Source organism: Melospiza georgiana, chromosome 13, assembly GCF_028018845.1.
Source record: "Melospiza georgiana isolate bMelGeo1 chromosome 13, bMelGeo1.pri, whole genome shotgun sequence".
In the NCBI taxonomy this organism is placed as follows: Eukaryota; Metazoa; Chordata; class Aves; order Passeriformes; family Passerellidae; genus Melospiza; species Melospiza georgiana.
This window is the reverse complement of record NC_080442.1, coordinates 18,101,872-18,125,670: the sequence shown is the minus strand read 5'-3', so window position 1 is coordinate 18,125,670 and position 23,799 is coordinate 18,101,872. Positions and strand designations below refer to the sequence as shown.

At 46.9% G+C, this 23,799-nt stretch overlaps 2 protein-coding genes across 5 annotated transcripts; one reads left to right on the top strand and one right to left on the bottom strand.

The window, feature by feature from the left end:
* Positions 1–277: 277 nt before the first annotated feature.
* Positions 278–10,982, top strand: SPG21 (SPG21 abhydrolase domain containing, maspardin). The gene is made up of 9 exons (XM_058033292.1): positions 278–349; positions 3,250–3,343; positions 6,694–6,855; positions 7,644–7,724; positions 8,329–8,474; positions 8,916–9,024; positions 9,465–9,572; positions 9,934–10,074; positions 10,368–10,982. Exons 2-9 carry the CDS (start codon positions 3,281–3,283, stop codon positions 10,488–10,490), a joined length of 933 nt encoding a protein of 310 aa, XP_057889275.1. The 5' UTR covers positions 278–349; positions 3,250–3,280; the 3' UTR covers positions 10,491–10,982.
* Positions 10,983–11,233: 251 nt separating this feature from the next.
* Positions 11,234–23,799, bottom strand: ANKDD1A (ankyrin repeat and death domain containing 1A). 4 transcript variants are annotated; one of them, XM_058033287.1, is made up of 15 exons: positions 23,547–23,799; positions 21,091–21,194; positions 20,369–20,467; positions 19,703–19,801; positions 19,153–19,257; positions 18,818–18,916; positions 18,302–18,400; positions 17,067–17,165; positions 16,625–16,723; positions 16,307–16,405; positions 15,632–15,730; positions 14,269–14,364; positions 13,075–13,276; positions 12,249–12,380; positions 11,234–12,006 (listed from the first exon to the last, which is right to left on the bottom strand). In XM_058033287.1, exons 1-15 carry the CDS (start codon positions 23,797–23,799, stop codon positions 11,945–11,947), a joined length of 1,746 nt encoding a protein of 581 aa, XP_057889270.1. In that variant the 3' UTR covers positions 11,234–11,944. The 4 variants fall into 4 exon arrangements, with proteins under 4 accessions (XP_057889270.1, XP_057889274.1, XP_057889273.1 ...); XM_058033291.1 differs by having other exon boundaries at positions 20,333–20,467; positions 23,547–23,734; XM_058033290.1 differs by lacking the exon at positions 17,067–17,165 and having other exon boundaries at positions 23,547–23,731.

The following is a 23,799-nucleotide window of genomic DNA, read 5'->3' as shown; positions in this document are numbered from 1 at the left end:
TCCCTGACTGTGGCGGGGTGGAACAAAACGAGTCTTAAAACGTCCCTTCCACCGCAAATTATTACATTAATTATCACAGCGGGCACGTGACTTCCGCCTCAGTAGCGATGGCGCCCGTCTCACTCACTTCCGCCTCGGTAGCGATGGCGGCGGCGCTGTTTCCGCCCCGCCCGCGCCCCGCCCCGGGTCACGTGGGCGGCACGGCGCAGCACCCGGAAGTGGCGGCCGGCGGGTGCCCCCGGCTGGGCGCGCGGGGCGGGAGGGGCAGAGCGGCGGCGGCCCCGGTGCTCCCGGTCCCGGTCCCGGTCCCGGTCCTGGTCCTGCTGCTCTCCCCGGGCCCTGCCAGCCGGTGAGCGCCCAGCAGCGATGGGAACCGCGGGGGTCTCGCTGTGGAGACGGGCCTGCCCCTGATCTCAGCGCTCCGCTCCGGGGAGGGAGCTCTGAGGGGCCGGGTGGGCGCTGAGGCGAGCGGGGCGGGCTCTGCTCCTCGGGACGGGCTCCGCTCCCCTCGGGACAGCGCCGGCCCGGTGGGCACGGGGCACCGTGCGGGGCGGGGATGTTCTGCCCCTGAGGGAGGGAAGGGAGAGGGCCGGGCCGCGGCCCGCAGCGAGCCCGGAGCCCCCCGGGTCTCCCGGGGAAGGGGCTGCCTCGGCCGGTGCCGCCCGAGCTGAGCGGGTGGGGTTTGTCCCTTCTCCCTGCAGAGCTGGGCAGCCAAGGCTGGGTGAGGAGGGGAAGGAGCTGGGGGCAGCTGGGGCAGGGTTGGTGGGAGCGGTGTGGGGGACAGGGGAAGGTGCTGCTGCCACATCCCGGTTACCCATAAATCTTCTTTCTCATTGTCTTTTAAAATCAATAATGAATGGAGGATGTCATTAGTGTAGCAGAATAACTCACGGGGAGACTATTGCCAAGTGCTCTGAGCACATCCAAGATTCTTCCACAGGAATTGGCTTTAAAATGTTGAAGTTCCTCATGTTTGGTTTTACTAAAAATGAACCTTGGGTGTTCAGAGGCTGATCATGACCAGCATCAGGCTCTTTGTGGTGTGAGTTACCTTCAGTAGCTGAATCTCTGTTTTGAGTTCAGGGTTCAGCTTCTCTGTGGCTGGAAAGCACGTGCAGTTGTTGCTAATGTATTTGCGTGTACAAATGTAATGCTGCATTTCTGTGCAAAGGAGAAAAAAAAAACAATTTTAGTAAAACAAGAGTGTCTAATGCAAGTTTCCTGTTGCCTGGAAAGAAAGGCAGCCCTTAGGAGTGGCAATCACAGATGCTCCTTCAGAAGAAAGCTGGTGGCAATCTGCCCAGGTGTTGGTGACCAATGGCTCCCTTCCATGGGTGATAACAGATGAACTGGCAAGTTCAAGATTTGGGTTTCAGGTGGACTCCGAAGTCGCTGTGGTACAAACCCGTGACAAGGTGCAGGGCCAGCACAAAGTCCTCCTGCACGGTGCCTTGTCCTTACCATGGCACAGCTCTGTGCTCCCAGCCCCAGCACTTAGCTTTGGGGTGGCAGGAGCAGAGGGGTGATCACAGCAGGAGGAGGTTGCCAGCCCTCTCTGGCAGCCAGATTGAGCAGCAGGAAGTCTCCTCTCTGGTGCCTCTGTGTCCGTGCAGGGCCCTGACTGTGACTTCTGCTTCTCAGCCCTGCCAGTGTAACAGTCCAAGACAATGTGTGTTTTAAGGCATTTCCTGTCATTTGTCTGCCACAGTTTTGTCACTCTGTTGTTTGCTGAAGTGCTTTTAGGAAGCCATTGATGTGTGGTTGTGGGAAGGAATTAGTGTGAGCTGTGGTTTCCTCTCTCCAGTGGCTGCAGACCCCAGCCCAGGAGAGCATCCTTTCCCCTGCTCTGCTTTGCAGGTTCTTGAACAGATACTTTTTACCCTAGCTGTAATTTCACCTGCTGCCAGACTCTGATAGAGAGCAGAACAGTTGGTGCAAGCACCAGAATGAAACCACACAAAATTTAAACAGCAGCCACAGCTGAACATCCCACCTCAAGCCTTTGAACATGGGAGGTGTAGCACGTGCTCTGTGGAAGGTGTGTGTTTGCAATTTAGAAAGTACTTTCCCTTTTAAAATTCATGTTTTCTGCCCTTGGAAGATGGCAAATGAAGACTGAAAGATGAGGAAATTGTAGCTCCCTGTTAATCCAGCTGTAACCCCATAAACTGGTTAAGCTGTCCACCAGCAGCTCTCCTGCAGGGACAAATGAATTGCAGTGACTCACAGAACACAACAAAGTCTTATTTTATGAAGAATTAAGAAACAAAACCTATTGATTTAGACTTGGCAACTGTTAAGTAACAAGAGCAAAAGTTTCTTTGTTTTTCTATGTTCAGTGCTGTGTGTGAATGCATGAAAATAATCTCCCAAGGCAGCTGGCGTTCAGGGTGAAGCTATTGAGTCTGCAAGCTTCAGAAGTGTTTGATGCCATTTGTTGTATAAATGGAAGCTAATGGTCTCTTGCTGCTTAAAAAAGGAAAACCCAAACAGTTAAATCTTGGAGCTACCTCAGTGTTTATTACTAATTAATGGAGTATTATAAGATACTCATTATGTATGCTTGGACATTCTGGCTGGGGAGTGAGTTAGTGGCATTCCTATGTGGATCCAACTCAGAATCAATTTGTGCTGTATTAATTGGTGTGTTTCAAGGATTTCTTCATTGGTAACTCCTGACAAGAGCCTCCTTCTGTGTGGATAGAATTAAAATTTCAAGGATTTTCTGTAAATTAAGCGTTGGATCAGGTGATGTTCCTGATGTGTTTTGGGACTCGTTTGGGTCACTTATACTCAGATGGAAAAATGTGACCTGAATACTGAGTAGGTTCATGAAATAATGTCTGTGGTGTGAATTCCTGAGTGAATTGTATGAATATTTATTAGCTATAAACTTGGAGTGCCTTATCAATTTAAAAGAAACCAAGAAGATGCTTTAGGTTTTGAAGGCACTTAGAGCCTGCAGCACAATTGACTTTCTCTGCAGCTGTCACACGGGAATGCTGCTACAGAAGCATCATCATTTCATAATTAGGTGGTGCAGTAAGGCAGTCAGGTGACTGCCTCTTGGGAGAATAATTGCATGCTTTGATGAAAACTGAGCAAAAGTGAACTTGGTGTGAGTCAGAGGTAGTGCCATCAACTGATCAGAGCAAATCAGCCTGCACTGCTTTATTTACACAGCACAGCTTTTGAGAGCTGCCCATGGTGAAACTGTGCTATTGATTTCTCATTCTCTCTCTTTTGCAGGCTGACCCAAACTGAGTTTTTTCTAAACATCATGGGAGAGATTAAAGTCTCTCCTGACTATAACTGGTTCAGAAGCACAGTTCCTCTTAAAAAGGTATGTACATCTAGTGGGTGAAATATCTCCTCTCGTGTTTTAGGGGGAGAGAGTCAGTGTGGTTAATGCAGAGCAGTTGTGGCTGTGCTATTGATCTGCTTTATCTCCTGAACTGTTGTCCCACATGTCATGTGAGTGCCTGAAAGCACAGCCTTCATCTTCACATGCTTCTTGGAGGTCACTTCTGCCTGTGCTGGGGAGCAGACTCTCAGCTGTGAGCCATGGCCGTGGTACCTGCCATCCCAGTGCCATCCCAGTGCCATCCCAGTGCCATCCCAGTGCCAGCCCTGCTGAGGAGGGGGCTCCAGGGCAGTGCTGTGTGCCACCTGTGTGGCCTCTCAGAGCTGCCTTGGGCACTGGGCTGAGCTGCCAGAGCCACCCCCACTGTTCCTGCCCATTGTCCTCAGGCCAGAGCAATGTCCAGGGCACCTCCCCAGCAGTCAGGCAATGTCCTTAACCACGGGGGAAAAACCCAGACAGTTTCTTCTGCTTAGTCACACTGCCCAACCACTTTCTCCTCTTGCTTGGATTTCCCCACTGCCTTTCCCTGAGCCCCAGGAGAGTGTTTGAGGTGTGCAGGGTGGCAGAGGGCATGCAGTGCAGTGTGTAACTGCTGACCCACTCAAGCCCTGTGTGCCTTCTGCAGGTCAGGCTTGCAGGGCTGTGGTCACAGAGTGACCTGCAGCAGCCCAGACTGTGCCAGGCAGAGGGACAGCCCTGCCTTGGCACCCTGCTGCTGTGGCACAGTCACTGCTGTGGCTCTGCAGGCTGAGCAGCAGTGCCCTGTCTGGCCTCAGGTGTGTTATGGTTTGATTTTGGGCTGAGCTGACTTTGCTGTGATTCCCTTGCCTCCATGACTGTGTGGGCTGCAGAAGCACCTCTAGGGAAGGGCTGCAGGATCCTCACTCATTTTTGCCAGTTTGTGTCCTGCAGATGAGAAAGGTGCATTGCTGCTGACCCCACGTCGTGCTCTGTGGTTGCCCTCAGGCAGAGCCTCACTGGGTCACCACAGCCAGGGCCAGCAGAAAGATGTGAGGGTGCTCTGAGGGTCTGCTTGGTGGGATGCAAGGTGGTGAATGGAAGGAGCTGGAGGTTTAATTCCAAGGAAACATGGTTCTGCTGCAGCTCAGGGCCAGCAGCCATGCCATGGTCAGGGTTTCATAACTGGGGATGTGTGTAAGCTGAAGCTGATGGTGACCTGCTGACCTTCAGCCTCAGGAATGCCTTACCCTCCTGAGTGCTGCTGTCTCCTCAAGAGGCAAATGATGCCACAGGGCTGAATGTGGGGTATAAAGAAATAAACAAACGAGTCCTGGTTATTGGAGAAAGAATTTTAAAAAAAGCTCAATTTGAAAATGTAATTAGTCTCTGAAGCAGTCTAATGCATTTGCCTGCACTATCCCCTCAGAAGTGCAAAGCATGTGCAGTACAGAGGAGGGAATGACCAGCCTTGGTAACTGCTCTCAGATCAACCTAAAGAGGCAGAGCCAGAGCAGTTTGTTGGAGAATGTGCTGAGATGTTTCTCCTGACAGGCACAGGAAATGCACAGCTCCATCTTCTTTCCTGCCCTGGTCAGATATAGGAAGTACAGCAGAGAAAATAACATTTTTTTTTAACCTAATCTGCTTTGCCTGTGTGTCTCTATTTGCATACACCACTTACTCTTATCTGAGTCCTTCCTGAAAGTTTTCATCAAGGGACTCCCTGGCCCTGCTGAAAAGTTCTGCTCTTTGTTTTGAGGCAGTGCAGGTTTTACCTTGTGTGAGCTGTAGCTGATCTTGATTCATCAACCAGAACAAGGAAAAGGTTCTGACCTCCCAAGTCAGGAGTTAACCACACTGCTGCCTACACAGCTCAGGAGCTGGGGTTAAACTGTCCAGCATGTGGCTGGAAATCAACCAGAGCAAGTGCTTAAACCATTGATTCACTGTCTGGGCTCAAGGAAAGAAACATTGTCTGTCTGCCTCGGCTCTGCTGGCGTGAGCTACCTTTGGTGTTGTTTTTTCAAAGACTGTGGTGTGCCTTTGGAAACACTCCTAAAGGTAAACCTGGTAGGAGCCACCCAGAATGGATCCAGCATTGCTGATGGAATTACAGCTGAGAACAGCAAGGCCTGGAGCCCAGGGGCTGTGTGCAAGGAGTTGTTGTGGTGGGGATTGGGAGGGCTTTTGTGCAAGGTTTATGTTTAAATGGTTTCAGTGGTCTGGAGGCTCTGGTATGCAATCTGTCTGTTTGTATAAAGACTTTAGAAAACAACATTACCATGTGATCCCTCACATGCTCCCAGAGCCTGAAATACTGGCTTTATTAGGAGCAGATTTGTTAGTCAAGCAAATCTGATTTGTGATACACTGTTCTCCTCTGATTGCTGAGAGGCTTAACTGCTGGGTTGGAAAAGCAAATTGTGCTTGTATATTACTGTTCAAAAAGCTATAAAATCTTGATATAGAGGAGATGCATTCTGGCTGCTTAACTCAGGCTTTCTCCAGAGGTTTGTGCTTCTTGATCTGGTACAAGATGCAGCTTCTTCTGGCTTGTGGAGTTGAAAGAACATCTGGAGTATAGAAAGCAGTTTCTGGTAGAACAGGCCTTGTCAAAACAAGTCAGGCTTTGGTGCTGCTAGAAAAGAAGACCCAATTCTTAACACTTCTGAAGGCACTAATTTTGCTAGGACTTGTGGTACTGTATGTGGAGCTGCTCATTAAGGATGGCACCTCATGTGTGAGTAATCTCCCTCAGCCAGCCCTGTGTCCTGGGCAATCCAGAAGCTCCTGAGATGCTGCCAGGTGATGGAAGCATTTTCCCCTCCAGGTCAGCCCTGCAGTGCTGCCCTGGGAGCTGTGTGTGTCTCTGTTTCTGGCAGGCAGCTCTGAGTGTTCCAGATCAATAATTTGTGGTGCTAGCTGCTTAATTCCACAGCTCTGTGTGGTTCCAGACCTGTAACATCTCCTGTCTGTGGATGTAAATATCAGTGGTTGTTTAAAAAGCTGTCTTGGGGCAGTGCTGGCTCTTGCAGCCTCCAGCTGCTGTTCTTGGTACCCTGAACTGACCTCCTGGAGCTCTCCTGAGCATGTGGCTCCTTTCCTGAGGTGCAGTTCATTATCCAGCTTATGTCACGATACACAAAATATTGTCTGATGGTGTGTGGCCACAGTTCTGTTCCAGCTGTATCCACATGGTCATTCCAGTTAGAAAACAGCCTGAAAGCTATTATGAAGAGGAGTAAAAGAAGGTCTTGAGTATTATAACATTTACTAGCAGTTGGAAATTTCTAGAAGCCATCCTGGAAGGTGGCAGAAGAACCTCACCTGTCTTGTGTTTCTCCTGCCCTCTGTGCCTCTCTCTCCAGATTATAGTGGATGATGATGACAGCAAGGTCTGGTCACTGTACGATGCAGGGCCAAGGAGCATTCGCTGCCCTCTCATATTTCTCCCTCCTGTGAGTGGGACTGCAGATGTGTTTTTCCAGCAAATTCTGGCACTGACTGGATGGGGCTACAGAGTTATTGCTGTGAGTATTCTCAGTCCTGTGTCAAAGGTGCTGTACTTGTGCTTGTTGCTCTGATTAGAGGTTGCATAATGAACTTCTTAGTTTTGACTTGGGGAATCCACCATAAAACTTGGTGCTAAGTGGCACTACAGAGTAGTTAGCATATGGATCCAGGCTGGAATCTGCTATATGTCCACAGCAGCATTTACCAAGACCTTGTTGACCTCTCAGCCTACTTTTCTCCTTGTGTGTCCTGGACACCAGTACTTTTTGCCTCCAGCTGCATCTTTGTTAGCCCTGAGGCAAGCACATGAGTTAGTTCAGGGTTTCCATATTTTCCTTTGGGAATGTGGATAACATGCTTCTTAGACTGTATAATAGCTGCAGATTCACTCCTTAAATCCTACCAGCCTGCTCTTCTGGGGCTTCTCAGCTCCTGAGCTGAATGTTGATTTGTACAATATATTAAACAGCCTGGCTTTAGGAGTGCCACTGTCTTTTGCAGCAGTTAATGACTTCAATGTCTGTTACATGCTGCAAAACCACTGAAGAGCCACTCCAGCCTCCCCTGCCCCTGATCCCAGAGTGAGGCAATGCTGCACTTTCCCCAGCAAACTCTGCTCAGTGGCACTTTGTGTGGTTTTGTGTAACTGAGGGGGAGGTGTTGGCACCCTCGGGCTCTGGGGACCTTGAAGAGGAACTTCCTAACATGGGAGAGGCACAGCACTGTCTTGAAACCTTTAATGTGAGAACTGGTACAACTTGGAAGCAGATTGATCTCAGTTTTTTCTAACTTCGTGCTATTTTAGTTGCAGTATCCAGTGTACTGGGATCACCTTGAGTTCTGTGATGGATTCAGGAAACTCTTAGACCACCTTCAGCTGGATAAAGTGAGTGCTCTGAGACAAGGCAGTGGACAAATTGTTGCAATAAAAACCTGATGTTTGAAACAGTCTCATTTAAGAGCCAGTGCAAAAAATAGGATACAAAAATACACCCTATAAATAAAGAGGCTGTGTTACAATTTCACATTTGAAACTAGTTTATTTTTGAAGGTGAATGCCCTTGGAAATTGTAATACTTGGCCTAAATTCAACTGCTATTCCAGGCCTATGAAATTGTATGGGTTAACTTCATTTTTTGTGAGATGCTGTGGAAGTTACCCTTCCTAACTCACATAGTACAGAACACCACAGTCAAGTCTGTTGGGCTGGAATAGCTACGGAGAACAAAGTGAAATATTTGGGTTTTTTCTTCAACTTGATGAACACAAAGAAATTAGCACTGTGAGTCTTTGGGAAACATTTCCTTGTGTTAGTATTTATCACATTTATATTGCACATAAAACCAGGAAATGAATGGAACAGTGATTCTTCCAAAAAATGGGTTATGAGGACAAGGTAAACTTGAACGACCTATTTTTGTAATGAAACACTCTGCTCAGAGGTCACATTTCATCATCTGTTTGGTTTTGGTTTTTTTTCCTTGCATTAGGTTCACCTTTTTGGAGCTTCTCTGGGAGGCTTTCTGGCTCAGAAGTTTGCTGAATACACACACAAATCTCCCAGAGTCCAATCTCTGATCTTGTGTAATGCCTTTAGTGACACTTCTATTTTCAATCAGACGTGGACAGCAAACAGGTAAAGCAGACAGACAAGCAAGCAGACTCATGGCATTAATTTTTTTGCAGTGAAATGTCACATTGATTAGTTGGATATGTGTCTAACCTGATTCCAGCCTGGGGAGGGAGGTGTGGGATGGAATACTTGTGACTTTTAAAAGCACACCACAAGGAGAGTGGGAATGTTAACAATTGAGAGTGTGGAATTAGACAAATTGTTCTGTGATCCTCTGTGGATGTGTGGATTTAAGAACTCTGCCTTTTGTCTAACAAAACCATTTAGAGCAAGAATAATGTTGTTCATCGTGTTTTTTTGCCATGTAACTAGAAGTTTCTTCAAGGATTTAATTTGAAGTTAAAACACAAAGCTTCTGCAAGGAAAGAAAGCATTTACAATACAGCATCTTGATGTTGAGTCTTTGGTGCTTGAAGATATTGTTCCATCTTATTTCTGTTTTAGCTTTTGGCTGATGCCTGCTTTTATGCTGAAAAAAATTGTCCTTGGGAATTTTGCATCTGGTCCTCTAGATCCTGAGATGGCTGATGGGATTGATTTCATGGTGGACAGGGTAGGTGTGCTCTGCTGGCTGTGGTGTCACTCTGCAGTTACTGAGGGGGAGGTTGGAGATATTTCTGCTGCTTTCTTCATTCACTGACCCCGGAGGGAGGAGTGGGAAGTGGATCTTTAGCAGTGTTGACTGTCACAGCCCCAGCAGTTTTTGATTCACTGACCCTCTACCTTAGTGCTGTTTATTTGTGTCAATCAAGAGGAGTTAAGGAACTGAGGTGGAAAAGGAGAAAATGCTGGGATAGATCTGTAGGCCACACTCTGGGGACAGAAACAACTCATGGAATGTGGTTTAGGCATTTGTCTCCTGCAGAATAACACTAAATTGGAATTACAACCTTCATCCCTTTAAAACTATCTTCTCCTTGGCTGTATTATTAATACTGCATTAACTTCCTGCAGTGAAATATGTTGTTAATCAGTGTTTCTCTCTCCTGCAAGCTGGAGAGCCTGGGCCAGAGCGAGCTGGCCTCAAGACTCACCCTCAACTGCCAGAACTCCTACGTAGAACCTCACAAAATCCGAGACATCCCTGTAACCATTATGGATGTAAGTGAATCTCAATTGTTTAGTTAAACACTATTTCCTCCCTTTGGCAGGTGCAGCCACACTATTCAGTCAGCAACTTAGCAAGCATTTGCAGCATGTAACTTCCTATTTAGGGAAGCCTTCTGCTGACTGGGCAACGCTGTGACTTTTCTGTGCTGCGTTATGAATTAGATATTCTGTGCCATATGTTTCAATATTACAGTATTGGCTTGCTAGCTGTCAGTGCTCGGGTTTGCTTGTTTTGTTTCATTAACACCATTCCACAAAGAAGCTGAGGGTCTCCTCTAGGAGCAGCATGCAGCAATCTGATGTAACAACACAATCTGATGTTCAGAACTCACTGCTGGGACTTGTTGCACAGGTGTTTGACCAAAGCGCGCTTTCAACAGAAGCAAAAGAGGAAATGTATAAGCTTTACCCTAATGCCAGAAGAGCTCACCTCAAAACAGGAGGCAACTTCCCCTACCTCTGCAGGAGTGCTGAGGTCAACTTGTACATTCAAGTGAGTTCCTGAATTCAATCTATGAACGTGTTTAGCCACAACAGCAGAAGGAAACTCCTGTTGAGCTTCTTTTGTTACTTTACTTCCCTGTGTGCTCTGTGCTGTGGTACCAAAGGGCAGGGCTGGGAGCAGCTGTGTCCATGCTGAGCCAGCTTTGGGGGTTTTCTGTCTCTGAACTCCTGTACTCCAGAGCCATGGTTTCACCCTCACAAAAGTTACTCAGAAGGAATGTTTCTATTTTACAAAAACACTGCTCCTACACCTGTCTCTGTGTTGTTTCCCATGCCCAACAGATCCATTTGCTGCAGTTCCACGGCACCCGGTACGCAGCCATTGATCCCTCCATGGTCAGTGCAGAGGAGCTGGAAGTCCAGAAGATCAGCCTTCACACCAGCAACGAGCACGAGGAGCACTAGGTTTGGGAGTGCCAGTGGAACAGAGGCATTGGTTTGGTGGTCTTCCTGTGTACAATCAGCTGTTCCCACTCTGCCTTTCCCTTGTGTTAGCCGATTATCACTGTGTGATTCCAACAGGATCAACAGTCGGTGAACTACCCGTGGACAGCAACCTCCAGCAGTGTAATGGGATAGATCTGTTTCAGTTTTAGTCTTTGGATTCAAGGAAGCATCTTAGAAGACTACACTTTTAAAAATAAAAGACATTTTTTCTACCAAAGTCTTCACTGTATCATGTTCTTAAGCAGAACGGTATTTCTTTTTATATTTTTCACTTGGCTGTATATATTACCACATGCAGATTGTGTACTTATAAGCTGACCTATATTTTTGTTGAATATTTGATTTAAAAGATGTTTAAGTGTCAATATTGCCATCACTTATGTGCTTCGTACATTGTGTTGTAAGTTAGTTTGTTTCTATTTGAAATAAAGCATTTGAATTTTTAACTTTCTTGCTGCATAAAAATGGTTTTCAATAAAACTTCACTTTCAGCAAGTGTCTCTTGTTTTGACTCCAAGAAAACAGCAGCTGAGCTCACTGCAGTCCTGGTTTGCCTCTACAAACACCTCTGGAAATGAAGAAAACCATCACCACCTGCTTGAATTCCTCTCAAGCTTTAACTATAAGGTTGTACTGGTTTAGCTCTAAGAAAAAATGCTGTAGTGTTTTTTTAATAAAGATAACAAGATATAACTTGCAACTTTAAAGGGTAAAATCTAGATTTATTGAAATACAGACATTATTTTCCCCTTGAGATGCTATAAAAAATAAATATGAAGGATTACATGACAAATGAAAAGATGTTTTGAAAAGGTCAGTCACCTATTTGATTTATAAACATACACGTTAATGTACATTTATAAACAGCATATGTTTATCTTCTTCTCAAACTTTTTGTGAAGAGTCAAAGCATTAAAAATCACGACCCCTCATGTCCAAAAGGACCAAAGAGTGGCTTTGATTTTGCTTAAATTCTCTTCTTATGGGGAGAATGTATGGACATGCCTAAGACATGAGACACCCCCACAAATAAGGTATGTAAAGAACATTCCTGAGAACAAAGCCTTTGCCCCCATTAACTTAAAAACTTGACAATTGAAAATTTATATACAAAACTGTGCTGTAGACAAGTTACAGTAGAACTGTAATATTTCCTGATGCAGTATGGCAAGTAAGGCTTGCTCACCAAACTCATTATAGTGCCCAGACCGTTTGAAATTGCTGATAAAAATCTCCCTTCTGTGAGGAGGCGTTTTTGACCATGAGCATTTGTTTTACCCTTGTCATTTCCTGTCCAGAAGGGTGCAGCAGTGCCAGCAGTTTGTGGCAAGAAGCCCTTGGGTTCCATCTGCCTTCTCTCAGCAGCAGAGAAGTGTTTCTCATCCAGAGACCAGCTGAGGATGCTCCTGGTGTTACATTGCTGTGCATTTCCGTGGAGAGGTGGAGTCTGCGTTTGCTTTTTTCCTGATGCTTTCTGTAAGAGAGAATGATCTGCTGCACAGAACAATAAAGCCATGGCAGGATCTGTTCATTTATCAAACCTGAGAGAAAGAGATTGCATGTAATGGAAGCAAGGGGGCAGAGCAGGTGCTTTCAGCTCCTGTGAGTTGGCTTTGCTGAAGTTTTCCTCTGTGTATTTGTCTAAGCACAGAATTTGGGTAAATTAATTCAAATAATGCTCAGTGTGTATTATTCAAAGGAAGACAAAAGTATTACCTGCTAAATCTCTTCTCCCAATCCCCACCAGGCCTTCATAGAGTCCCTTGATTGGATTTTCTCCTGCAGTGATCACACCATGGAGCCAGATCAGCAACATTCTGTGCCCGTGTTCCCTGTAGCTTTTAGTGCCTGGATCAAAGCACAGATGAAATCCCACACTCAGAGTGCACAGCCCTGACCAGAGCAGATTTCTGCCCTGGTGGGTTTGCACACCCCTCCCTCCTCTCTGGATTTTACTAGGAGGCCGTAAAGCATGGTTTTAATTCCTGCTTGTGATGGGATTGCTGGATTTATGTGGAACTTAATGGAGTGGCTATGGCTGAGCTTGGGTTTGTTGCACAGCCTTTCATGGCAATACAGTTTCTGCCTTCAGAACCCAGCTTGGCCCCTTGCTCACATCATCCAAACTACAGCCAGAACTAGCAGTGATCTGTTCTGACCCTCAGACCCTGTTTCTGCTAATGTATTTCTTAAATTCTAAAGAATTCACTTCACTGCCTTCTTGCTACTCAAAAAAGTAAAACCAGCAAGTTTCTTCTGTTCTGTAGAACAAGAATTGTAGCAAGAACTCACAGGCCTGCCAAATGTCTCCTAAGGTGTGAGCAAAGAACCACTAATTCCCCTGCTTGCATGCCTAATTCCTAGACAAATTACAGTGTGTATGTAATTCCACATTCAGAAAAACCAGAATTTTTAACCTAATCTTTTGGTTGCTTCAAATAAACCAACTGGTTTTCTTCATGCTTTGCTCTTAATGCAGCTTTATCTCCTAGAAACAGAGTCCAAGGAAAGAAAGGGAAATACCTGGGAAGCTTTTTTATACCTGTCCATTGTTGCTCAATGGCCCTAAGGTGGTCATCGGTGAATTTCCAGTAATGTGCCAGCTTCTTCCATTCCCCGGGTTTGAGGTACTTAGTGGCTAATCTCCACATGACTGAGCGGATGTGCTGTGTTTCCAGCCTGTGATCCTGCTTAAAGGTCAAGTGCTTTGCCACCCATGAGCCGGAGTCGCTGCTCAGGTTGCCCTGCAGAGCCAGAACACGGGTGCTGCAGCAGTGCCTGTGGTGCTGCAGCCTCCACACCCTCAGCTCTGTGGTCCCTGCGAGTTCTTTCTGGCACAGCTCGAGTTTTTCCTCCCTTAATTCTCATTTCACTCTGTGCTCATCGGGGTTGAAACGCCGTTAATGGCCGCTTCGCTGTGGAAGCCCATGCGGATCACAATTTGCATTTCTACATTCCCTTTCATCTGGGGTTTGGGGCAGAATCATTTAATTAAATCTGCTTCCCTGCAACATCAGCTGTGCTCACAGTGCTTACATGCCAGGCTGCATGACACTCTCTAGGGCTGCATGGAAGCCAATGCAAGGGCCTGAGCCACTGAGCATGACCCTGAAGCTGCACCTGAGCCACAGGCACATGCTCTCCTTTCCTTCCTTTGCTTCCCCCTCTGGAGCACTGCCATGGAAGGACAACCAAAATCTTAAAAACATGCAAGAGATGTGACATTGGGCTGTACTTTCAGCTCACTCTGCTCAGCTTGGTTTGGGCACAGGCTTGGGGTAGGCAGGGTTTCGGAGGGGAGACTGGGGCTGAGAGGCTGCACTTTGAGGGAGAAGTTGGTTGTATGACTCCAGCAAGAGCTGTCTCCTTCCACTGCTGAAAAACTCTCAAAATCCCATTTTGGTGACCTGAGGCCAAGCATTTTTTCACTCAAGTCCTTCAGTTTCTCCTTCTGGGAAAAGGAACTAATTCTATCCCTTTGGGAGCAGCTGTTAAATAATTTTTGGAAACCTCTATTCCCAGCAGTGCCACCTGGGATTTCTAACAGCAGAGGCCTTTTTAAATAAGGAAAACCTTTAGTAAATGCTGTTGGCATGGTGAGGACTTCTGTTTTCCTTAACTAAGGGGATGAAAATAGAGGTCACAGGATGTCCTGTATCTCTTTTTCTTTGACAGCTGGTATGTGGAGTGTCAATGGAGAGGAGAAAGCACAGGGGCTGTTGTGTAAGCTGCTCACCTTCTCCCATTTGTAAAATCGATCAGCTTTGATAATCATGTCCACCAAGATGGTGTGATTGCCTCGGGCAGCAACATCCAGAGATGTTTTCCCTTGCTGAAATTAGAAAGGAAAAATGAGCTGGAAAAGACTTTGCACCTTAGGAGGTACAATCTCCATGACTTGTTCTCCACCTGTGAACTTCAGATGTGAGCTGCTGTCAAGCTCCTGCATTCAGGGCATGGGGAGTGGTTTTCCAGGCTCTGCAGCATCTCCTCTGGTGCTACAAGGGATCTGCCTGTTTTGCAGGAGCCACTGGAAAAGCTTCACCCACCAACTGGAAAAGCTGCAACCCACCAACATGAGAGCAACCATCAGAGAACCAGCTCAGCTCTGCAGTCCAAGGTACTTTACAGCCTTTTGCACAGCAGGTTTGCTGACACATGAAACCAAAATGATTTATACAACCTCATTAACTTTACAGGCTCCAGATACACATGATTAAAAATGGTCTCTTAGGAGAAGCACAGGCTGATGAGGCTATGAAAATGTGGCTATGTTCCTTTCATGAATATAATTTTGGATTGGGCAGGGGAGATTTGTATTTCTATCTAAAATCAGAAGGCAGAAAAGAACGAGGTTTGAAAGTTGCATGAAGGAAAGCGAGCCAGCCCAGGCACCAGGCATAACAGGAAGAACAGTTCTGGCCTCAGATGTGAGCAGAAACCCAATTTCATACAGCAAAGTGTGAATGAGTCCCCTGTGCTGCCACTGCAGTTCCACAGAGTGCTGAAAGGTGACAAACATTTACCACAGCTGAAGGCCAGTTCAGCCAGGTGCCTCCAGGTCTGCACTTGCTCTTACCCACGGCAAATGGCAAACCCTATTTTAATCCCTGCCCACGGGCCTCCAGCATTTTTGGGCACATGCTACATTTTCAGAGCTCTTGAAATTCATTCTGCTGATTTTATTAGATGCCAAAAGCCCCAGAACTGTGCCAGATCTATACCAAACAGATCCTTTCAACCTATTAGAATATGTGTGCTGTAATTTTTCGGGTATATTACTTACCATTATTTGAGGAAATCTTTGATATTACTGTTCATGATAGTACAAATAGAAGGAACCAGAACAACTTTGAGGAAGAAAGCATTGTTCATTGTGTTATCTATTTTCTACCTGTCTAAGAACCAGTCACTTATTTCCTGGAAAACACACCAAAATTACCTACTCAGCTGTGTTTTAAGGGCTTATCCCTGGAAATACCTAAATTTTAATATTACTAGCCTGCCTTGAAAATTATGGAAAACATTAGCAAAGACCATCTATGTATATTTTCCCTCCATACCCCCACAGAACCTGTTTCACCCATGGAGACCTTTACCTTGTCTGTCAGCTTCAGATTAACTCCTGCAATGAGGATCATCTCAGCAATGTCCTGCCTGCCATGCTCTGCAGCGATGTGGAGTGAGGTCTGCTGCCTCTGCAGAGGGAGGGAGAAAGGGCTACACTCCAGAGAAGGACAAGTGTGTGGCTGGAAGGCAGAACACTACCAGGAGGAGCTTGGGAGTGTTTAATGGAAACCACTAAAACTGAACATAAAATGTGTCAATTTTATGGTATCATCAGTAGAGAACATTGCTACAAGTGTGAAGACTAAACAAAACAAGCTACACAAAGCCCCCTCATTCAGAAAATTACAGTTTGGTGAGACAACCAGCTACCTCCAGGCTTGCCTCCTATTCTCAGCCCTCTAAACATTTTGCAGAATATATTCCATCTTGAAATTTCCCCTACCTGCTTCCAGCAAGGATGAGAGAGCCTGCCTAGACTATGCAATGTTGCAGGGGACACAGCACTGCCCTCATGTTGAACACCATCAAGTGATTACCACACTGCAACAATTAGAATCATTTCACAGGTTTCACATTTCCTAAGCTGCACTTCCAGGTTCTCCACATTTTAAAGCACTCCTCTTTAATCCTGTCCCCAGGGTGATAAAATCCCCCATGAAACTGGTTCACATTTCAAACACAAAGAACAGGAGCTGCAGTCTTACATTATCTGGAATGTCAAGGTCACACTCTGCACTGATGAAGAGCTTCACCATGGCTGGGAAGTTCTGCAGGACTGCAATGTGCATTGCTGATGCATTTTGCTGTGGAAAGAAGATTCTGCACTTAGGGAGAGCTTAGCTCATAGCACTGAAAGGACCATGCTGTGCCCAGCATGTGTTGTTCTATCCCAGCTGCCAGCTTGCACTGTGGGCTGACAAGGATACTGCACTGGTCCTTCCAGAGTTGCTTTGTGCTCTTGAGCAGCTCCACAAACTGGTTTTACCTTAATTTTAGTGGTGAGAGCATTGAGAGGGACTCACATGATTGAGAGCATCCGTGTGGATTCCAGCATCCATGAGGATCCTGGCTATCTCCTCATAGCCATGCAGTGCTGCATAATGAAGGCAGTTCATCTTTTTCTGAGAGGCAAGTCAGAAGAGAGGAGTGGTACTCAGGGATTCTTCCCAGAGGCTGCAGTTGTTACAGACTACCCACAAAGAGCTCCCTGCTCCCTCCTGCCAGAGTCCCATGGCCCAGCACTGACAAATTCATGGAGATTGTCTCCAGCCAAACCAGTCACAGGGAGCTTCACCTGCCTCTTAGTACAAAACCACATTTACCTTCCTCCAAAGTCCCTGTGCTATTCCTCAATGCAGGGCTCCACATGACCTCTATCTATGATGAGTGACCTGGGAAGCCACAGGTGTGGGCACAAATCCACAAAGTAGGGTTTGGGAATGGAGTGACCTCCATGGAGCTAACCTGGGTTTGGGCATTGACATCAGCACCCACTTCCACGAGCAGCTTCACACAGTGGCTGTGTCCCCCCTCAGCAGCCAGGTGCAGGGCCGTGAGTCCTTCCTGCACAAGGCAAGAAAGGACACAAGCAGCATTTCTGTAGACAAGGCTGAGACAGAGCAGCAGAACGAGTCACAGACTGCACCCCATCTTCTGAATCCATGACATGTTACAGTACCAGTTCTGAGGGCCAGGGATCTCCAGTTGATTGTTACAAAAATAGAGGACACAATTATCTGCCCTGGAAATACCAGAGTACTGATCTGTCCTGAATGTCACTGGCTGTGGGCCACAAGACAGACATAGTGTCCACCATCTTTCCTCCCCTCCAGCCCGTCAATAAACCAAAAAGGATTTCACACAGACAGCAAAGACAAACCATTTTCCTGGAATAGCCCAGAGATAGAACTTGAAACCTGTGACCCTCTATCACTGGTTTTCCCTTCCAAGGGTTGCAGCTCATTTCATTACAAGAAAACAGAAGCAAGCAAGCAGAATTCCTAAGTGATTTCATCTGGTTTTATTATTGCTCTTTGCAGAAAGGGCAGCTCATGTGGGGGTAGACAAATGCTGCCAGTTACCACAGAAGGTGGCTCCCCCTTTCCTTCAGATCTTAATCACAATCAAATACACTTTTCAAAGACAGTAATCAAATAAGACTAAAAAAAATGCTGATAAACTTAATTGGGAGTGTGCCCTGGAATAAATAACAGTGATACTAAGCCAATATTTGCTATCTAAGTCATTAACTGTGTTCCAGCCACATAATTTTCCAGAGCGGATCTGTCAAAAGAGAGATCTCAAACAGAAGGTCCATATGTTCAGTGACTAAGTCAATACTTCAAAGCATGGTGAAGTTTAGTTAAAACACACTCAATAACCATTTAGGCACTTGAATGTACAAGGGTCAGGGAGAGAAAGGGAGATTAAATGGAGTGATAAGGTAGGTGTGCAGATACAGCAGGAAGAGAAGGCAACACTTTAAAGCCGGAAATTGGTCCAAGACGGATGTTGCCTTTCACTGATGCTCTGCAAGTGTGACCTGCCTTTACCCACATAGGCTTTAGATAAAATCAGCTATTTTCTAGACCTCTACCATCAATACTGGCTTTTCAGCCTGATGACTGTGGCAGGAGAGTATTTCTAGGGGGGAAAAGGGCAAAACTGATGTGGTTTTGATTTAATTTAAGTGTACTTACTGAGTTTTTTTCATCAAGGTCCACTCCGACATCTATAATCTTCTCCAGCACAGAGAGGTGTCCATTTTTAGCAGCTAAATGCAATGCTGTATTTTCTTCCTGAAAGTAAACATTACTTTATAAACATATGTCTCACAGGACTGAGTGTTCATATACCACAATCTTGCACAGAGTGTATCCAGTGTGGCTGAAAAGGAGGTTGTAACCAGTAGCACAAATATGAAGCAATCTTCCTACAGTTGCAGCAGCAAGGGAAAAACCCCTCCTACCTTAAACTGAAGCACGGTCCACCAGGCTTGCTATGTATCCTGCCTGAAAAGTCCTGGAGAGAAATCATGAACCAGGCAAGAAAATGGCTTGAAATGGATAGGGAAGAAAAGCCCTGACACACCACAGCCATAGTAACAACTATGGACAACTTGCCTGCCTGAGCCTTATCTGGGATTCTGTTCCCTGGTTTTCACATCTCCTAATTCTTAGACTTCACCTCCCTTGCACGTGGTTTTGAGCCCATACCTTGTCTTTGGCACTGTGAGAACAACCCAGTCGAATGAGGAACTCCACCACCTCCAGCTGCCCATGCTCTGCAGCCAGGTGAAACGCTGTCCTGTCCATCTTTGGGAGGAAACAGAGAAACACAGTCCAAAAGGCTCAGAAAGCACAAGATCACATCATCTGCTGCAAGAAGCTTGACCAGAGCCAGAATCCCCATCATCCCTAACCTCACTCTGCAGGAAGATTTCAGGGAGTCTGACTCTGATTCTCTTCCCAAGACTAAGGGCAATATTCCTGCTAAGTTCAGCACAGCAAGACTAGACTTCACAAAACAAAGCTGTGAAAAGCCTTTCTACCTTGTCTGTCTCATCCACACACATGTCCTCCAAGTCCTCCATGATGAACTCCATGACCTGGATGTGTCCCCTCTGAGCTGCACAGTGAAGCAGGTTCCTGCCATTCTGGAGAGAAGACAAAGGACTGCTCATTCAACAAGTCAAATACTGTAGGACAGTCAGTCTGACAAACTGCTCCTGTTAGCAAAGTCCCATTTCATCCTCCCTGCACCTCTAGGACTAAAATTCCTTGTGCTGCAGACAGCAAGTTAAGACTGAAACATTAATCCCCCTTTACCCAGACAAGGTCTGTTTTAGAATACAAGGACTGCTGATTCACTAAACCATTTCCCATTTTTGTAACACTTCCACATCAGCACTGCACAAACATGAGGTGAGGAAGCTGTGTGCATCTCCAGAGCTCCAATTATTACACCTGCTTCAGGGATAAGTCAGAGTGCAGATGGCAGTCCCCAGAGCAGATGCTGTCACACATGACTGATCTCATAGGTAAACCTCACTCTGTCCCTCTCTAGAGCCAAGTGATGGATCCACATGGGGAGACTCTCACCCTATTGACACGGTTAATCTTGGCCCCAGCATTGACAAGGATCTGCAGGACACGGAGGTGGCCAAACCAGGCAGACAGGAGAAGAGCATTCATTCCAAACTGGGCAAGAAAGAAAGATACTTAAACTGCAGCCATCCCCATCCCCATCCCCACCCTGGAGGGAAGCTGTCCTCTTAGCTTAATGAAGTTTTCCAAATCTATTTGCTTCTCACTAGTATATTTTTTTAGTTGCACTTTCTCCAATTATTATTATTCCTGTCACAGATGTTCACAGCAGCTGAGCAGAGACCTGCTTCTTGGCAGCTACTACCTATTTAAAGGTATTAGCCTGGCTGTATGGGGAAGAGAAAACTTTTTGGCCGTCACTGTCATCCTACAAGCCCCACCAACACAATCAGAAGAAGCCAAGCATCCCCATGCTCTATGGAAAAATTCACAGATTCTACCAGCCTATTCCAAGTCACTGTGCATGCAAGGAAAAGGCCACAATACAGAGCACGGACACATGTGCCAACAAGGCTTGTCCAGCAGGTGCAGCGTGCCACCCTGTGCCACCCACCCAGGGCCAAGGTGCAGTGTGTAACTGCTGGCCCAGCACCCAGTCCCCAGCACTGCCCCAGCACCAAACACATGTGCAGCACATGCAAGGCAGAGTGGCCTCTGTACACTGTCCTCGTCATCCACAGGGGCGCCGTGATCCAGGAGCAGCCGCACGGCATCCACGCTCCCGGCTCCCGCAGCCCAGTGCAGGGCACTCCGCTCCGCCTGCAGGCAAGGACAGAGGCAGGCAAGGCTGAGTGTGCACAGTGTGGCTGTCCACCAGCCCTTCTGAAGGCCACAATAGCCTTGGCCATCTATAGAGCCAGAATTTCTCACACTGTGCAGAGTGTCTTTGGACCCAGCCCTCTGTCTCTGCTCTCCTGTCAGCAGACAGGTGTCAGTCACCTTCTGCTCAGGAGCTGCAGTTCTGTAATGACAGCACAGAGTGAAGAATATTGCTGACAATAAAAGGACAGATTGAAACACTAGGGATGGGGGCAATCCTGTATCTCCATGAACCTACTAGCCAACAAGGAAAGACCTGCACTAGAAACAGAGTTTGTCCCACAGTCTTACTGTACAGAGACAGCAAAATCAGAGCCTTTCACGGCAATCATGTCTATCTGGCAATTGCAGCTTTCCAGTGTGGCCAGGATGATGGTTCTGGGGGTCTCTGTGTGTTGTGAAAACTGCTTGGTTGCTACAGGCCCTATTTGGAACTGGGTGTTGTATTTTAAAGCTTTGACAAATTAAGCAGTTAATGAGAAGAGTAGCATTAAGGAGCTGCAGATCTGAAACATGCCCTCAGCACTTCCTGCAGCTTGGAGGTGGAAAAACCCAGGACTTACATTGTTTTTGGCTTTGATGTCAACTCCTCTCCTGATGAGCTCCTCCATCCTGGCTGTATCATTTCGCTTCGCTGCATCATGGAACTCCTTCTCTGACTGAAGCACTGCAGCAGAGCAGAAGAGTGAGCATTACAACAGTGCTGGCAAGGGGCATGGAGCAGCATGCCCCAACAAACCTCCCCTTCATCTCACCGGCCCCCGTGGCTTCAGGGAAGGATGACTGCAGAAAGATTCTTCCAGCAAGAATCCCAGCCCTACAGATGTTGGCATGCTTGCTGGATTTATATCCTACCACTGTCTCTCCTTCCCTGTGCCACAGCAGTGCTCTTCCAGTCCTACCCACTTCTCTTCTAATTCAGTGTCTCTGCATGGATTTGCTCCAGCTGCAAAACCTTTTGCTCCATGAGGTCCATATCCTCTGGGCACCCTCTGATCAGTGTGAAGGCTCTGAGATGACACAGACCCTTTCCTCCACCCTTCCACCTGCATGCCACTGCTCTACAAGGAGGCCTTTACACATGGTTCCCCCTCCAGGCAACCTGAACCAGCCAAGCAGCACAAAACTGCCAGCCTGGCCTGTGATTAGTGTTGCATCTCTTAATAAACCATGGCAGCTCTGCTCATAATTTACCATGACTGGCACTACTTGTCCTGCACAGTTAGGCACAATTTAAGAGCGTTTACTCCCCATGCTGGGCCTTGCCCCAGCAATCTTCTCCTTCATCAAATAAACCTTCCTGCCAAGAAACAAGAGCAAGGCTGTGACTGCCACAGCCCAACAGGGAGGCTCTGAAGGCTTTTGGCAAGGCTGGTGTCAGTGTTTGTTGGACTCAATCTCTGTCCTAGTGCTTTTGGGGAATTCTTTCAAGAAGGGCTTGAGTCAGACCCTTGGTCTGTCACATCCTACTGGAGAGTTGGCCTAGAGGGTCTGCTCTCCTCTACACTTCTCCAGAGCCCAGGCTGCAGCTTGAGGGACTCAATGACAATTCAGTTTGTTCCAACATATCAACTGCATATTAAACACATGCCATACAAAAGGCATCAAAACATATTATTGTTCCCATTCCACCACACCGAGGGAGAAAACCAGGAGACTTGTTGCCTGAATAGCACAAATAATCTCTTTGGAGGGCACAGAAGAAAGGCATCCCTACCATGGACTCTCAGAGCAACAGAGGTATAACCTCATCCTCCAGTTTCCATTCCCCTTGCCTTCAAACAAAAGAACTTTAGCTCAGGAAAAACACAAATAACACAAATTTTAACTCTAGACAGGATCGTTCAACAATGTTTATTCACTTAACACTTTATCCACCAGACATGGGAATCTGAGAGTGTGTATTCAAGAGTGCTGGATCTGCTGCTACAATGAAGGCAGAAGGATTTGGACACTGATTTCTGCAAGAAACAGGATTTCCTATACTCTGTATTAAGACTTTCTTATCACCTTGTCAGCTCTGTTAACAGGATTGCATTTCACCCTGCATGGACCCTTCATTTAAGGGGAAATATCAAGAGAGCCTGTGAAAAACACTGAGATTTTGTTAATTATTAACACCAATGGCTACACACCACCTCCTTGCACATGCTTATCCCCCTTCAGTGGAATAAATCCTATGTTTCAATTAAGCAAATGCTGCTGACCCTGCTCTCCAGGTGACAGAAATGTTTTCTTACATTTTATGGTCACACAAAGCATCATTTTCAAAAAATGTCAAACCACCTTATTCTTTGGATAGCTGTGAAGATGCAATAACAAATCTGGCATCGCTAAGGCTGTAGAAGCCACAATTTATTTATTTTCAGCAACACATGAGTAACAGCTTGATGATCTGAGTTTCCTACTTAAGATCCACAGTGTCTCTGTAAGTGTAAATGCACTCCTCATCATGGCAGCAACATTTCAGTGGATATTTAGCAGTGTTCCTTCTTTCAAGCTCAGATTCCAGGGTACTTCACAGCTTACTGAATAGGAATTCAGTTGTCATAAACAGCGTGGAAAACATTTTAAATTATTTACCCTCAATGCAATGCACCAACTCACAGGCAGTTTATTATGCAAGAGATGTAGAAAAGCAGCAAAGGAGGAGAAAGACGTGCAAAGAAATGTGCAAAACCTATCCACCGAGCCCTGCCTGGGGCTGCAGGACACAAAGACAACTTGGGATGGGACCGAGGGACCAAGGAGGCCAAAATCCCCAAGTGCGGGGTACCAGAGTTACGTGCAGCATCTCAGCGGTGCAAGATGCTTTGAGACAACAGCAGTCCTGAATCACGGGTAGGTTTAACCACCTGCTTTGTTTCCTTGTGGATTTTCAGGTGTCCGGTTCTATCTTAAGGCATCCCGGCTCTGCCCCTCAGCCCCGCCGGCTCCCGCCCGCCCCTCGAACACGAATCGCCCCTCACGGCGCTGCCCCCCCACCCCGCTGGGGCAGCCCCGGCTCGGCCCCACTCACGGGTGTCGCCTTCCGACGCTAAATCGTCCCCCATGTCGCGACAGACCGGCCCCGCCACCACCGCCGCCTCAGGGCGGTCTGAGGCGCGTCCCCGCCGCCACAGAGCGGGCTGACAGGCGCGTCCCCGCCTCCTCGCAGGCCACCTCGCCGCCGCCGAGCTGCTCTTTTGCTGCTCTTTAAAGCTAAAGCTCATAAAAGAAGCCCACTTCCCGGCAAACACGGTATTTTCGGGCCGTTTGGGGAGCGGGGACAT

What these genes read in the sequence shown, in the direction of transcription:
- SPG21 (XM_058033292.1), top strand. Translation starts at nt 3,281, where the DNA reads ATGGGAGAGATTAAAGTCTCTCCTGACTATAACTGGTTCAGAAGCACA. An exon ending in GCACAGTTCCTCTTAAAAAG is followed by an intron (nt 3,344 to 6,693) that starts GTATGTACATCT and finishes CTCTCTCTCCAG; the next exon opens with ATTATAGTGGATGATGATGA. An exon ending in AGGTCAACTTGTACATTCAA is followed by an intron (nt 10,075 to 10,367) that starts GTGAGTTCCTGA and finishes CATGCCCAACAG; the next exon opens with ATCCATTTGCTGCAGTTCCA.
- ANKDD1A (XM_058033287.1), bottom strand. Translation starts at nt 23,799, where the DNA reads ATGTCCCCGCTCCCCAAACGGCCCGAAAATACCGTGTTTGCCGGGAAG. An exon ending in ATGTCAATGCCCAAACCCAG is followed by an intron (nt 16,724 to 17,066) that starts GTTAGCTCCATG and finishes CTTGCCTCTCAG; the next exon opens with AAAAAGATGAACTGCCTTCA. An exon ending in CATTGAGCAACAATGGACAG is followed by an intron (nt 12,381 to 13,074) that starts GTATAAAAAAGC and finishes GCTTTGATCCAG; the next exon opens with GCACTAAAAGCTACAGGGAA.